Source organism: Typopeltis vanoorti, chromosome 24 (genome assembly GCF_054136105.1).
Source record: "Typopeltis vanoorti isolate ZY-2024b chromosome 24, IOZ_Tvanoo_1.0, whole genome shotgun sequence".
Lineage (NCBI taxonomy): Eukaryota > Metazoa > Arthropoda > Arachnida > Uropygi > Thelyphonidae > Typopeltis > Typopeltis vanoorti.
Window position 1 is genome coordinate 45,770,971 of NC_143572.1, and position 15,562 is coordinate 45,786,532.

Consider the following 15,562-nt stretch of genomic DNA (forward strand, 5'->3'; position numbering starts at 1 on the left):
GACAAGGACCAACTTTTCCTTTTTCATTGTGTCAGTTGCTTTTTATAAAGCGTCAAAAAATTCCTCCACTTCTACCTTAGTAGAACCTTCTGTGGGACCATAGGCACAAATAAGTCTCATTGTCCAGTTCCCCATTCTCATGTTTACCCACATTACTCTACTTGAGACTGACTGCCATTCAAGAAGATTAGCCTCGTATTTTGTGTTGAATACTATGGCTACTCCTTCTTTTCCTTGATTGTCATCGCCTGAATATAACATTTTGTATTTATTGCTCAGAAAGATCTCACCAGTTTTGGTCTTTTTTGTTTCAGTCACTCCTATTATATCGATCTGGTACTTATCTAATTCCTCAGCTAGCTCCATTTCTTTGCCATTCAGGCTTCTTACGTTGATAGTACCGATCTTTAACTCTGGTGATGTTGAGTTGGGGTTTGTTTTCAGATTTGTTCCAGTAGCTGACTTTTCGCTATTCGCCCTGGTTCCCTGGCGAAAACAACATGGACCTTGTTTAGCCGGCGACGCCCCAGCCGGCATGAAATTTTGTCATGTTGTATCATCATTTTTTATTTTGGTTTAACCAATAAGAATACAATTTGGTCAGCTAAATCCCAAATTGCCAGCTCATCCTCGTTCGTTCAGTATCCAAGTAGATACCCAACAGGGTGCACCACGAGAAGGTGAGGATTGGACATTAGGTCAGAAGCCCTGGTCAGTTCTCCGCATTCCATTAAAGGCTATGTGAAGGTCTCCTCTCAGTTATACAGCTTTGACCCTTAAGCACCCCTCAATCGATATCTGTTAGCATTAGTTGATTGACAGCACAATTGTGTTCCATTTAAATGTTCATACTGTTTGTGAATGTTTAAATTTAAATAGTTTGAACAACACAGTCGGAACTTTCTGCTAAATTTCATCTCATTAAACTTTTTTTTTATTATTGAAAATTTAAATTTCATAATTTTTGTTTTATTGTATTATATTGGATTTGTATAACTAAAATATATTTAATAATAATAATAGTTTCACACATTTGTATTATATATAATGCAAAAATAAATATTATAATTATCCATGTTTGAATAAAATATGATAACATCCCAACAACAACTTCTCATACAAGTTGTACCTCTTTTGCTTTGATTAAAGACATTTTTACAAAATGTGAAAAATATATATACGGGATTCCAATTTCAATTTAGGAGACTTATTTCTAAAAATAATTTTAGAAATAAGATTTCGAAAAATAATTTTAGAAATCTCCTATTTTTAGAAATAAAAAATTATTTCTAAAAATAGGAGACTTATTTCTAAAAATAATATTTGGGAACTATCTTAATGGTATAAAAAAAAATCTCAAATCTAATGTTATCTTATTTCGAGTCATCAAAAAAAAAAGAATGAAAGAAACTATTTGTGTTACATAAATCTGTTTTTCTGTGCTTGGTGAAGTATATACAAGGGTGGTCTGAAAAGTTCAGCCTCAGCCATAGATGGCAACACTATTGGCAAGATTTTTTTTGCCGATAGTGTTGATAGATGCTTATGACATAGAGGCCTATGACAGATGTACCAAGTTACCAAGTTCCTAACTTGGTACATCTGTCATAAGCATCTATGTGAAATTGCAAGTCATTCTATCAAGTAGTTTGTTTTATACAGCTGTCTGAAGCAAAAGTGTTGTGTGTATCCCTTGAAATGGATAAAATTGAGTATCGTGCGGTTATATTCTTTGTAAAAGAAGGTTTAACGCCAAAAGAAATTCATTTGAAGTTCATAAAAGTTTATGGGCACTCTTCTCCTTCCTTTTTGATAATTAAGAAATGGGCTGCTGAGTTTAAACGTGGCCGTACAACACCAGAAATCATTGATCAGTGCCCAATATGGTATTGGATGACTGGCGAATCGGAAGTGCGTGCAATTGCTGAGACTATAGGCGTTTCAAAAGAACATGTAGGACATGTTTTGCATGAAGAATTGCAAATGAAATAGCTTTGCGCAAGATGGGTGCTGTGCTTGCTCACAACAGATCAGAAATGCACTGGCATGAAAATCTCCTAACAGTGCTTGGAGCGCTTTAACAGGTATCTAATTTTGTGCATTGATTTATTACTATGGATGACACTTGGATTCACCATTACACACCACAATCCAAACAACAGTCAAAACAGTGGACAGAAGCTGGTTGTTCTTCACCAAAGATGACAAAGTCAGTTCCATCAGCAGGAAAGGTCATGGCATTGGTGTTTTGGGGTGCATTTTGTTTATTAATTATCTTGAAAAGGGTAAAACAATAACTGGGTAATATTATTCCGATCTTTTAGGCAGATTCTTAGTTTATAACCATGACCAATCAGATGTGTTAATTTAGATACCGTGCATTAAAAACAAAATTATTATTATTAATGAATGGGCACCTCTATTAAGTCCAAAGACACAATGTCAGTCATACCTCTCATTGACTGATAGAGTACTCACAACGGACTCTGGTAACCCATTCTACTCATCCACCAAGCTCTATGCAAAAAAATCTAGTCATCACACCCTTGTTAACCATACTCTTACTCAATTATTATTATTATAGTGTGGGCACCTCTTGAGTCCAAAGACTTATCGTGGAAGATCCAGACTGTCCATACAATATCTCTTGCACTTCTTGAACCCATTAACAAAGCACTCATAACTGACCTTGGCAACCGATTCCATTCATTCACCACTCTCTGAGTGAAAAATCTGGTACTTATCCTTACTAACGACAATCTTCTTCAACTTCCTGCAATGATCTCTTGTTCTTCACCCCCCCCCCAGCCAAGTCCTGAAACATTTCCTCTGCATTAATCCTATAAAACCCTTTAAGTAACTAAATGTTTCTATGATGTATCCCTCTCTTTTTCATCTATCAACCAACTTTTGAGACCCACAAACCCTCAATTTGTCCTCATAGGGAGTATTCCACATGCTGCTCACCTCTGGTCCCTTTCTACCACTTCCTCATCCACAAGAAACCTAAATAATTAAACCTAAGCAGAGTAATCCAGATGTGGACATATCAAGACCTTTTAAAATAGCCTTAATAGCCAAGTAATCCTGAGAGCTACCTTAGCAATATGCTACCTATACTTCAAATCTATCTACTACCACTCCCAAATCCCTAGACTTGTCTATTTCGGGGAGTGAAGTTCAATCAATGTTCTGTCAGTTATCAATTTATGTACACGTTTTATAATCAATTTATGGCCAAGCAATAACTTTACATTTTTCCACATTAAACTGATACCCATTATCTTTTGCCCATACTGACAGCCTATTTAAATCACCCTGTACATTTGCCTTAATTAACTATTACCTTTTTTTTTTTTTTTGTATGCGAAGGTTTCTGTGGTTTAGCAATTCATAAGAAAGATTCTGGTAATTGGACCACATGTTTATTAAGATAAATGACAATAAAAAACAAACCCGACAAGTTTTGTAAGTCGTTTGATTTACATCTTCAGGGGTCAAAGGTAACTAAAAGTTTAAACACAAGAAATGAGAAATTACTCAAAATAGTTCCTTTTATGCAGTTGTGGCCATCTAACTTTCATAAAATTCATTAAATTGAATATCCGAATGTAGATTCAGTGCAATGCTAAGTTTGAACAATGCTGGATGCTGTCATGTTCTGTTGTTCGCATTCACATTGTCTGAGGTCTGACTTGGGTATATTTTGTATCGATGCTGACCAAACTTTGTGTAGATTTAGGTCCTGGGTTTTGTTGCATTACGTTGGAATTCTAAGCATGTTTTCAGCTTCTTTAAATTTCCTTATGTAACAATTTTTTCAATATAAGACATGTTTGTTTTTTGCTAGAGTACATTATGGCCGGTGGAAGTTCTATGCTATGCTAGGCCTGATTTGTGTTCTCTTCTTTTTTGCACGTCTTTTGGTGTTTCATTCATGCGGATTTCCCCTGATCTTCCCATATGCCCTACATAGCAGATACCACAGGAACAATGAATTTTATATACACCTGGTGTTTCTAAAGGATGATGTGGAGGTTTGAGGGGGATGTAGAAATCTTGAAATTTTTTCTAGCGGTAGAAAAGCCACTCTGATGTTATGTTTGTTTAGTAATTTGGCCATTTTATCTGTAACATTCTTGATGTATGGAAGCATGATTGTGTTCTTGAAATCTTACTTTTGAGATGCTTGTTGGAGGTGTGTTGAGGATTTTTTTGATTATTTTAGGTTCATAACCTTTTCTTTTTTGAGGATCTGTGTTAAATATTGAAATTCTTAATTTCTTTGTTTTTCTGTGCTGAAAATATTATAAGCTCTGTCTCTCAAGGTTTTAATTAAACCTATTTTTTGCAAAGGATGGTGGTGTGAGGCTGCATTAAGAAATCTTCCTATGTTGGTGGGTTTTCTATAGATGAAGAAGGATAATTTATTATCGTTTTTCATTGACTTCTATTAGGATATCAAGAAAGGGAAGTTTTTTATGTTCTTCTTGTTCCAAAGTAAATTTTTTGTTGTGTATATTATTCAGGTAATCTTTGAAAGCAGTTAGTTCCTCTGTTGTTCCTGCCCATATGATGAAAATATCATCTACATAGCATAGCCAAATTTTTGATTTTTTATGATAATTGTTTAAAGCATTATTTTCAAAATGTTCCATATATAGGTTAGCTAAAGCCGCGGAAAGAGGGGGGCCCATAGCCAGTCCTTTTTGTTCCCAAAATTTATTTTGATACATGAAAAAAGTATTTTTTATGCAATGTGTATAAAGTTCTATGATGTCCGGAGGAAAATGGTCTTCAAGGAGATTCACTGTTTCATTTCTAGGAACATTTGTAAACAGGGTGATTACAGGTTGAAAAGAATAAGAGGAAAATAATTTAAAATGGCTTTTCATTATCAAATGATCAGTCAACCAACAAATTTCGAATCTGATTTTTCTGCTGCTGGATTAATTTGTACAAAAATTAGTTATGTTAGTTATCACAAAAAACAAGTTATGTTTTTTGTGATAGTTTTTTCTTATGTTTAAAGTTATTTATGCTTTGAAATACATTTTGTTGGTTTATAATGTTTATAATCCCTTGCACATTCCCTCAAAATACATAGTTGTATATCAAGTCCCTCAGCCTTATTAACATCAAGTTTGCTCAATTCCCCATATACCTCATGTTCATGCACAGTCTCTCCTCCTCCTCCTCCTCTTCCAGTGCTTTCAAACTCTGCATTATGTCACATTCAAAAGGATGAAATACCTTTATGAACAGCTCATTTAATATCTCAACTATATCTCTCCTCTGCAACAGCTATCCTTTTACTATTTTCTTCAACCAGCATCATCCTTCCATGATCTTTTTTTGCTTGCTGACTGCATATTGAAATAACTCCCTAGGTTTTTTAGCATCTTTAGCTAACCACTGATCATACTGCACCTTTGCTCCCCTTGCCAGGTCACCCTTCTTATTTGTTCTTTGTACTCCTCATGGAACTGATTACTACCACTCATCTTATGTTGTCTCTGTAATCTGTTATTCCTGTATTATATGCTTAATATCTGCATTCATCCATTTTACACCTATCTCATTTAATCTTGTAACTCTCAGAATGCATTTAGACATTAGTTCTACTAGGTAATTCGTGAATATCACCCAAGCAGGAGTGATCTCCTTTTCACCCAATTCTTCATCCCATGCTACAGCTGCAAGCTGTCTCCTGAGCTTTTCATAATTACCAGCCTTGTACTTCCACATATATCCTTTCCTCACGAAAGTACTCATGTGACTTGCAACCACCTAGGTAATAACTTCGTGGACACTCTTACCACATACAGGGAGATTTGACACCTTATTTATAATGACATCCTCTGATGAGATAATAGATTCAAGACCCTCAGTCCTTACATACCATACCCTCTGTTATATAATGTCTGAGGTAGTTGTCCCCTCAATAACTTGAGAAATTCATCTTCTTTACTTCTAGATGCTATCCTGTCATCCCAGTCTATATTGCTATAATTAAAATCACCCTTTTTCTATTTGCTTATACATTTCATGGTCACTGCCCTCCAAGGTCTATAGCAACATCTAAGTATTTCATTCTGTTCACCTCTATCTCACACCATACTGTCTCAAACCATTGCTACTATTACAAACCCTTTGCATCTGTTTCTTGCATGGGCATAACTCCTTTTCTATCGTCATCAGCACTCCACCTCCTTTTTAATCATTTCTATCTTCACAGAAAATGTCTTTTCATCTCTATTCCTATCAAGATGTCATCCTCATCCAACCACATCTCACTTATTTCAACAATTTTTAGATGAACTAGCTCAATCAATGGAACATTTTCGTTCCCCTTGTTTCTAATACAAGGGTGATTTGAAAAGTTCTCAGCCTAACAATTAGAAAACAAATTTATAATTTCAAAATTATTTTTATTTTTCAACATAATCTCTGTTAAGACTAATACATTTATTCCAGCGATGCTCCAGTGCCATTATCCCGTCCCTGTTGTGGTTCTCAGTAAGATCTACAAAATACCCCTATACAGCTGCAGTTACCTCTTGATTCAAAGAAAAACGCTGACCGGCAAGGAAGAGTTTTAGTTTTGGGATGAGATAGAAGTCAGAGAGAGCCAAATCTGGGGAATAGGGTGGATGCTCCAACAATTCATAGTGCCGATCCCTTAATTTTCCCATTGCCAAAACACTTATGTGGGCAGGTGCAGTGTCCTGATGAAAGATGATTTTTTTTTCCTTCTGCAAACTGGGTCTTTTCTCACGAATTTTTTCGTCTAGTCTGGTTAAAAGATCAGAATAATATTCCCTGGTTATTGTTTTAACCTTTTCAAGATAATTAATAAACAAAATGCCTTTAGAATCCCAAAACACCAATGCAATGAACTTTCCTGCTGATGGAACTGACTATGTCTTCTTTGGTGCTGAACAACTGGCTTCTGTCCACTGTTTTAACTGCTGTTTGGATTCTGGTGCATAATGGCAAATCCAGGTCTCATCCATAGTAATAAATCGATGCATAAAATCAGTTTTATTCTTGTTAAAATGCTCCGAGCACTGTTCAGAGATTTTCATGCGAGTGCATTTTTGATCTGTTCTAAGCAAGTGCTTCACCCATCTTGTGCAAAGTTTTTTCATTTGCATTTCTTCATGCAAAATATATCTTACATGTTCTTTTGAAATGCCTATAACCTCAGCAATTTCACACACTTTGAGTCGCCTGTCATCCAGTACTATGTCGTGCACTTGATCAGTGATTTCTGGTGTTGTTACACTTTTTGGACGTTCTTCATGTGGATCATCTTCAAGGCTTACAGCCACGTTTTAAACTCTCCAGCCCATTTCTTTTGGCAATAATCCTTCTTTTACAAAGAATTTATAACCACACAATACTCAATTTTATCCATTTCAAGGGATACGGATAACACTTTTGCTTCAGGCAGCTGTATAAAACAAACTACTTGATAGAATGATGTGCAGTTTTGCATGGATGCTTATGACAGATGTACCAACTAGAAAAAAAAAAAAATCTTGCCAATAGTGTTGCCATCTGTGGTCAGGGCCAAGAACTTTTCAGGCCACCCTCATACTTCAAGGTTTTGTATTCAAAAATGACAGTTCATTTCGGGATGTATAACAGGTTTCACTGATACCACTTATTAGATGTGGCTTCTCCTTGCCTTCCTTGAGCTGTTCCTTTCTCACATTACCCATCCCAGTACTGTCTTCAAACCCAACTGTTCCTCCCTACAACCTAGGCTGTTCCATTTCTTTCTTGAAATGCCCCTTTATGCAGAACAGCTGGCAGGATCTTCAGCATCAGTAAAGAAACTGCACTCAGAAGATATCCTTATTGAAGCAGCTACAATAGATAATCAGAAAAATTACTTCATAACATCTGTGGGAGGGTGCCGATTATAGTTACCCATAGCTTGAAACTTTTCCATAGGTGTGATATAAGAAGAGTGGAGAACTTGATATTCTTGATATGATCTGCACTGAACTCGAGGACCAAGGAGGGACAGCCATAAGATGAAGAATCCTCATTCGTAGGGATAGACACATGATTCCAACCAGGAACATCATCCTTACCTTCAACAAACCCAAACCATCATCCTTCAAAGCAGGTTATCTCAATTTTCCAGTAAGGCTCTATATCCTAGAAACCTTTTATGCCACTTTATATCAGAAATATGGTCATTCTCAAGCTGCTTGTGATTGGTCTGCTATCTGTTCCCATTGTGGCAGTAAAGATGAGAATAAAGACTAAGAACAAAACACCAAAATGCTCCTGTGGGGGAGAGGCCACTAAGTATGCACCCGAGCATGCCAAAAGGAGATCCAAAAATTCTGCAAGCAATCTTCTTCTTTCTTTCTCCTTATCTAATGTCTGTTTAGAATATCTAGAAGTCTGTTTATTTTCCTCATTACAACTATAACCATCAGTTTGGTTGCATTAGCTGAAGATGTTTTCATCATTTGGCCCAAATCCAAAGCAGTAAGAGGGTTTTAATCATATTTATTTATTTATTTTATGTTTATATAGTCCGGAAACCCTGCTTAAGAGACATGGAACCTTTACAAGCCACTTCAGGCTTTCAATAAGTGGGATGGTGATCTCACACGGGAGGATGAAATTTTTCCATTGTATCAACTTCACCACAAAAAAGCAAAAGGCTGGAAAATTAGCCTTCTTAAACAACCTATTCTTTCTGATCCTATCTTATGTACTAACAACTTCGATTTTTCATAAACCCACTTTCACGGGCTGTTACCTACAACAAGATTCAGCTTACCATTCTTCTCAAAAATTGGGCATCATCATATCTTTACTTAATAGACTACATGTCTGCTATGCTAGAATTCTGATGATCTTAAACTAGAACTTGACATTGAATGCATCATGCTGCAAAATGGCTTCACCCCCCCTCCCCCCAAAGAAGATTTCCCACATCTGTGATGTGTTAGGTCTTTTCTGAATTACATCCCTGTCCCAAGATCAGGAACTTGCCACTGTATGGCAAGTTTCATTTCCATACATTTTTTCTGGAATCTCTGAATCAATTCCAAAGATGCTTAAAAGATATAATTTAGTTTTCACTTTTTTCCTGTTAATACCTCTTCCTTATCACCCCCCCCCCCACACACACACACCAAGAATAAACAGTCTCCTCTCCCTCCCCTCCCCTTCCTGGTATTTCCACACAAATGTGGCAACTCCAGGGAGGAAGACTTGGATCTTTCTTTTGACAAACAAGATGTTTTGTCAAAAAATAACTACAGAAACATACATATATACATCATCTATAAAAAAAAATTGATCTTGCACCGTAAAGCAGACCAAGAACATTGACCATGGTATCCTCTGGTCAATGATCCAGCTATTACATTGGTGTGATTTTAATTTGAGCAGTGGTCTGAAGAGTGCTGAAGTGTAATCTGACAATGTGCTAAATTAAATAAAAATGACTCTCTTTTCTTTAATTAGCTACAATTTGGGAGAATCTTATCCTTATTAATGGCAACCAATAGTTTTTTTAAGCATACCTTACTGTTTGTCATATGGTTCATATCTGTTGAAAAAAAAGCAGTTGTTGTTGCTTTACCTTTTAAATTGTTTGTTCACTGGTGATGGTCTATTAGTTTCAGATCAAAATACAGGTAACTCTTGTTATACATGATTTTATTATTCGAGTTATACAGTGATAATGGAATTCACAAGAGCATGCAATCATCTATCTCAGCATGATCAGAGTAACAAAATCTTGATATTATGCAATTAAGAAATTGGAAAAAATATTAGCTATATGGATCAAGCATCAGAATCAGCAGAACATGCCTTCTATCATATGGCTATTCCCAGACAAAGGTGAAAAATTTGTACGAAGATCTCACAAAAGATGAAAAGCAGACAACTTTTGCTGCAAGCTGTGGGTGGTGTGACTGCTATAAGAGTTGCTACACATTCTACAATTTCAACATGACTGGTGAGGCTGCAACTGCAGATCACGTTACCACTGAAGAATTTCATGAATTTCTCTCCAAAGCAAGGACAGAAGAAGGAGATTACACACTGAGAGGTTTCAATCAGAATTTGACAACTGTGAGTCAGGTTTCCATTGAGAGATTCTTGAAAAAATAGCCATCAGCTTCCTATGAGTCTTCAATTTCAGCATGCTTGATAAAGATGCAATTACGATATATTTATCGTGAAAATAAAGACTGATAGGAAGCTGATGGCTATCTCTAGGATAGGGTTACTGAATTATCTTTTTTTATGTAACTCCCACAAATGAAAGATTATAAACCTATAGTACATAATTAGGTGGCTAAGGATTGTTTTCTATTTTTATTAATTTTGTATTGTATATTTTTTTTTGTACTTTTTTAAATTTTATTTTTTACATAATCTGGAAACCCTGTTCTAGAAAGCCGCTCTTGGCATCCAGTATGAGGGACTGGGGTCTCACACTGGAGTTCATCTCCCAGCTGAAGAAGCTGCCAACATTCATGCCCACCATGGGATTTGGTTAATCTAACCACTTAGTCAATCAGGCCAGCCTGACTCTTAGCTGTTTTTTTAACCCACTAATGTATGAGTGCAGCAGGTGTCTGCTTACCATAATATAGCTTTTTATTGCCTCCCCCCCCCCCTTTTTTTTTTCTATGTAAAATTTAATACTATCTATTAATAGCATGTGTGCACATACAATCTTGGCAATCAAGTATCACCAAAAGTTTAAAAGTTCTGTTTAAAATAACATGCTCTAAAAGAAATATTAAACAGAAATGTTCACTGAATACTTCTTTTTCAAGTCCACCATATTTGTCTTGGTTATATTCATTATTGTTTTCATTTAATCAGAGAGAAAGAAGAAATGAACTTTTCATTTCATCTTGCAAGATGGAAAGCCTGTTACCTTGTGGGATAACAAGATAGTATGTTTAGAACCAAAATGAAAAGACCTGCAAGGAAGCATTCAGTGGGCATGTGTTTCATGCATGTCAAGAGGTTGCACATTCATACAGTACATACTTTGCCTGTTTTGGAATTACAAAATATTTCAATAAATTTGATTAATCAACGTGAATTTTTTAGTGATTTAATATACATTTTTGAATCCGTGAATTGTTTACCTAGTTATATGTAGCTTATTTTGTTTTTAAACAGGCTTCCAAAAAATAGATTTTTTTTATTTAAATTTTTGGTGCATTTTTCAAGCAGACACTCATTGTATTATAAGTTTGTAGCCCTTTGTATTATCTTCTATTTTTGGGACATTCAGGTGATTATCTCTGCCGATTGCTCACTTGAAAATTGCTATCTTGTTCATAAAGTGTGATAATTGGTGTATGGTACATACTGAAAAATATGTCCTTGTGTAGAGGCTTAAGTGCTGTGAGGACATTATGTTGGAGGTTTAATGGATTTTTTACAACACTCAAAAAGAATTAAAATAGAATAGTAGATGCTATAGTAGATGCCACCAATGCACCTTGTTATAGACTGTCTAAACAGCTGGCCAATTCTCTGTCCCCCCTCACCGGAAATTCAGCTTCCTATATAAAAAACTCGACCCACTTTAAAGCCCTCACAGAAAATTTAACCTTGAATAATACAGACATATTGGTAAGCTTTGATATCTCCTCCTTGTTTACCAATATTCCCCTAACTGACACTTTATCTCTCTTAGAAAACGTTTTTCCCTCTGACATCTTAGATCTCTTTTCCTTTGCCATCAACTCTGGGTATTTCGCTTGGAATAACAAAATCTACAAGCAGATAGAGGGAACCGCCATGGGCTCCCCCCTCTCACCCCCCCCTTGCCAATTTCTATATGAAGATTTCGAAAAACGAGCCATAGACTCAGCCCCACTCAAACCTTCTATCTGGCTAAGATATGTAGATGATGTGTTCTCTATTTGGCCTCATGGCCCAGACACGTTAGATTCCTTCCTTGGTCATCTCAATAGCCTACATCCAAGAATCCAGTTTACTATGGAAAAGGAAAAGAACAATTGTTTACCCTTCCTAGACACCTTAGTCACGCGCCTGCCTAATGATACACTTGCCTTCACTGTATACAGAAAGCCCACACACACAGGCAGATACATTCACAAACTCTCCCACCGCCACCCCTCACAACAATATGGCATCATTAAAACCCTTACCAAGAGAGCCCACAATCTTTGTTCCAGTGGAACCGCCCTCACTACTGAGCTTAACCACATACACAGAACTTTCCTTTCCAATGGCTACAGCGAACACAGCATCAAAAAAATAATCAATTCCTCCCCCATTCCCCGTCCCTCTCGTCAACAAGAATTTAAAAATGCCATCACCATACCCTACATCCGTGGCACTTCGGAAAAAATAGCCACGATACTAAAAAAGTATAACCTACACACAGCATATAAGCCCTACCGCAAACTGGCTACCCTTATCGGTTCTACGAAAGATCAGCTCCCTCCTCTCTCTCTGCCTGGAGTTTACAAAGTACCCTGTTCCTGTAAGCTCGCGTACTTTGGACAGACAGGCAGATCAGCATCCATCCGCCTAGAGGAACACAAGTCGTACATCGTTAAACACAACTATGGCCATTCAGGCTTGGCTGACCATGTTTTGGACACCACCCACAGAGTATCATGGAAGAAAACCACCATGCTCCACCACAGCAAATTCAAGAAAGAGAGACTTTTCTTAGAAGCAGTAGCAGCTCTCAAAAACCAACCAAATCTTAACAAATACGGTTGCATTAAGCTTCCGAAGATTTGGGAAACAGTCATCACCAGAGGTCCCGCCTTACATTCCAGGCCACCTACAACTGCCCTTAGAGAGCGCTCCACCTAGATAGGACTTCATTGTCACCCATGTGGTTGGGCTTAGTATTGTAAGTTTTTGTGTGCATGTTACATTAATTGTCTTTGTAATCCCCGTAGATGTCCTAGTGACTAGGACGAAATATAGGAAGTATTAAATTCTATTTTAATTCTTTTTGAGTGTTGTAAAAAATCCATTAAACCTCCAACATAATGAAAAATATGTCTGATATTTGTGTACATCCTATCTTCCAGTCTATTTGCCTTTTATCTGTTGTTTTGCTGGTCATTGCATTGATAGAGTAGCACTTTATACAAGAACTTAGAAAGAGATTATAGGAAGAAAATATTTTTTACAGTTCTTACTAATAAGATGTATAAGGGTCCCATATTTTTTACGTTACACTCAGGTTGCTGCTAATATTTCATTCAACAGATTGTATTCCATTTACTTGAGTTCCATGGCAATTAATTAAAAAACGAAACTTGGATAATTAATCTCTAGGTCTTCTCCATAAATACAATGAGTGCACTAACTTCCATTTTGATTAACATAATTTTTTAAAGTTTCTAACTCATTTTTGATTTTTTATTATTTAAGATAGATTAACTATAAATATTTTGATTCACATATCATAGATTATAATAAATTTAGTTTAATCCTTTATCCAAGTGTGAGTAAACAAAGTTTGCACCTGAAAGTATCTTCAGGACTGGGGTAAGGTGGTACAACACCGGGCGACTCCTTGCAAAGGTGGAGCAAGCTAACATCACTCCTATCTCAGTATCTCCCATAATGCAAAACACATCTCCTTGCGGATGTGTATAATGTTATGCATTAAAGGAAGGGCCACTACCCAGACTATTTCGACCTTTATTGAGGTCTCTTCAGTGGGAGCCAGGCCCAAGTGGAGATACCAGGCAGAAGCATTAGCAAGGTTGTCTCCACCTATAGGAGTTGCCAAACAGTGTGCCACCTTTTTATTAAATTACTCTGGATTTAGAGAAAGATGTTGAAAGTTTATTTTTCACTTGGTTAGACTATAATAAATTTAGTTTAATCTTTTATCCAAGTGTGAGCAAACAAAGTTTGAAAGTATCATCAGGACTGGGGTAAGGTGGTACAACACCGGGCAACTCGTTGCAAAGGTGGAGCAAGCTAACATCACTCCTATCTCAGTATCTCCCATAATGCAAAACACATCTCCTTGCAGATATGTATAATGTTATGCGTCAAGGCAGTAGTTCTCAACCGGTGTTCCCCGGAACACTGGTGTTCTGTGGAAGGTGAATAGGTGTTCCACGAGAAGTTCTGGAATTTGTCATTTTTCAATTAATTTGTCAGCACAAATTAATTTAATGATGGTTTATTTGATGTTAATTATTAATCAAGAAGTAATTATCAATTATTGATTAATAATAAAAAAATCAGCTAAATTGCCAAATAATTATTAATTTATACATTACAAAATAACCAAGGTATTCCGCGAAAATTTCAGGATTTGTGAAGTGTTCCGTTGTCAAAAAAAGTTTAAGAAACACTGCATTAAGGGAAGGGCCACTTTTTGCAACGAGTTTCCTGGTGTTGTACCACCTTACCCCAGTCCTGAAGATACTTCAGGCACAAACTTTGTTTGCCACACTTGGATAAAGGATTAAACTAAATTTATTATAGTCTAACCATATAACTTTTCAATATCATGGATTAGTGCGAGTATAATACAGTTGAAAATTAAACAATACGTGAATTGAAATATTTCTAGTTAATCTATCTTAATTAAATAATTTTTCAACTGTGTATATGTGTAACTTATACTATGAATAACACAGTTATCTCTCAGTAAATATATTGATGGCATTAATTCACTCTTCTAATTTTTCTCAGATCTATTATTAAAATTAATTAAAATTAGTTTGAACATGGTCTTGTGTACTGCAAGTTTAGTGCTCTATCTTTAAATTCTCTCTTATTCAATATAAATTTATTCAAGTGACCTCATCATACCATCTTTGCTTATTGTATAGGATGGACTATGTCTCAAGACCATTCAAAAGTTATTTTCATAAGAAATGGTTTCTAGACATGGTTTATCCCATGTTATATATTACTAATGCTAAATTGCTAAAAATCGTGACTTAAACAGCTGATGAAAAGTTCACTGAGGATGCAGTCAATGTTTTTTGTTTCTGCTTATTTTCATAGTTTTCATTTTGTAAATATTGTACAATTGCATTGTAGTAATGTGTAAAATAATTTTATTTTTATTCCAGCATCCTTGGGGAGAAGAAATTCACAGTCAGAAGGCAAACGAGATTTTATCTTTTGTGAAAGACAGGTTACCCAAGGTAGAATATCTTATATGTGCATAGTATTTAGCTATTTTAAATAGGTAAATGTATTGTTTCTGGGAAAATTCCCATGTTACTCCTCTTAAAAAACTATTATTTATACAGCTATTTTAGCCTGTTTTCGTTTAAGAGTGTCCCGTATTTCAAATACATTGGCTTTTTATTCTAGAATTTTTAGGGCATTATAAGTGTATTTTAGAGGTAAATATATGCAGACTAGTAGAGGAAGAAATTTTGCACATACCTTGTTTGGATGTTAAAGGCCATTGGGGGGGGGGGGTATAGGAACCATGGGGGTGTTTGAGGCAAGGTGGGAAGATTAAATTAGAAAAACCCAGGTTTTTTTATTGTATTTAATGGGGCTTCTTTAGGAAAGGGAA

General features: G+C 36.0%; 1 protein-coding gene across 2 annotated transcripts in view; it reads left to right on the forward strand.

Annotated features, from left to right (window-relative positions):
- LOC150093148 (endoplasmic reticulum disulfide reductase DNAJC10-like) overlaps window positions 1–15,562 on the forward strand; it is a 185,147-nt gene that overhangs the window by 155,343 nt on the left and 14,242 nt on the right. For both annotated transcript variants that reach the window (XM_090413490.1, XM_090413491.1), the window contains one exon: window positions 15,105–15,179. In XM_090413490.1, coding sequence (XP_090269616.1) covers window positions 15,105–15,179 — 75 coding nt within the window. The remainder of the gene's footprint in view (window positions 1–15,104; window positions 15,180–15,562) is intronic.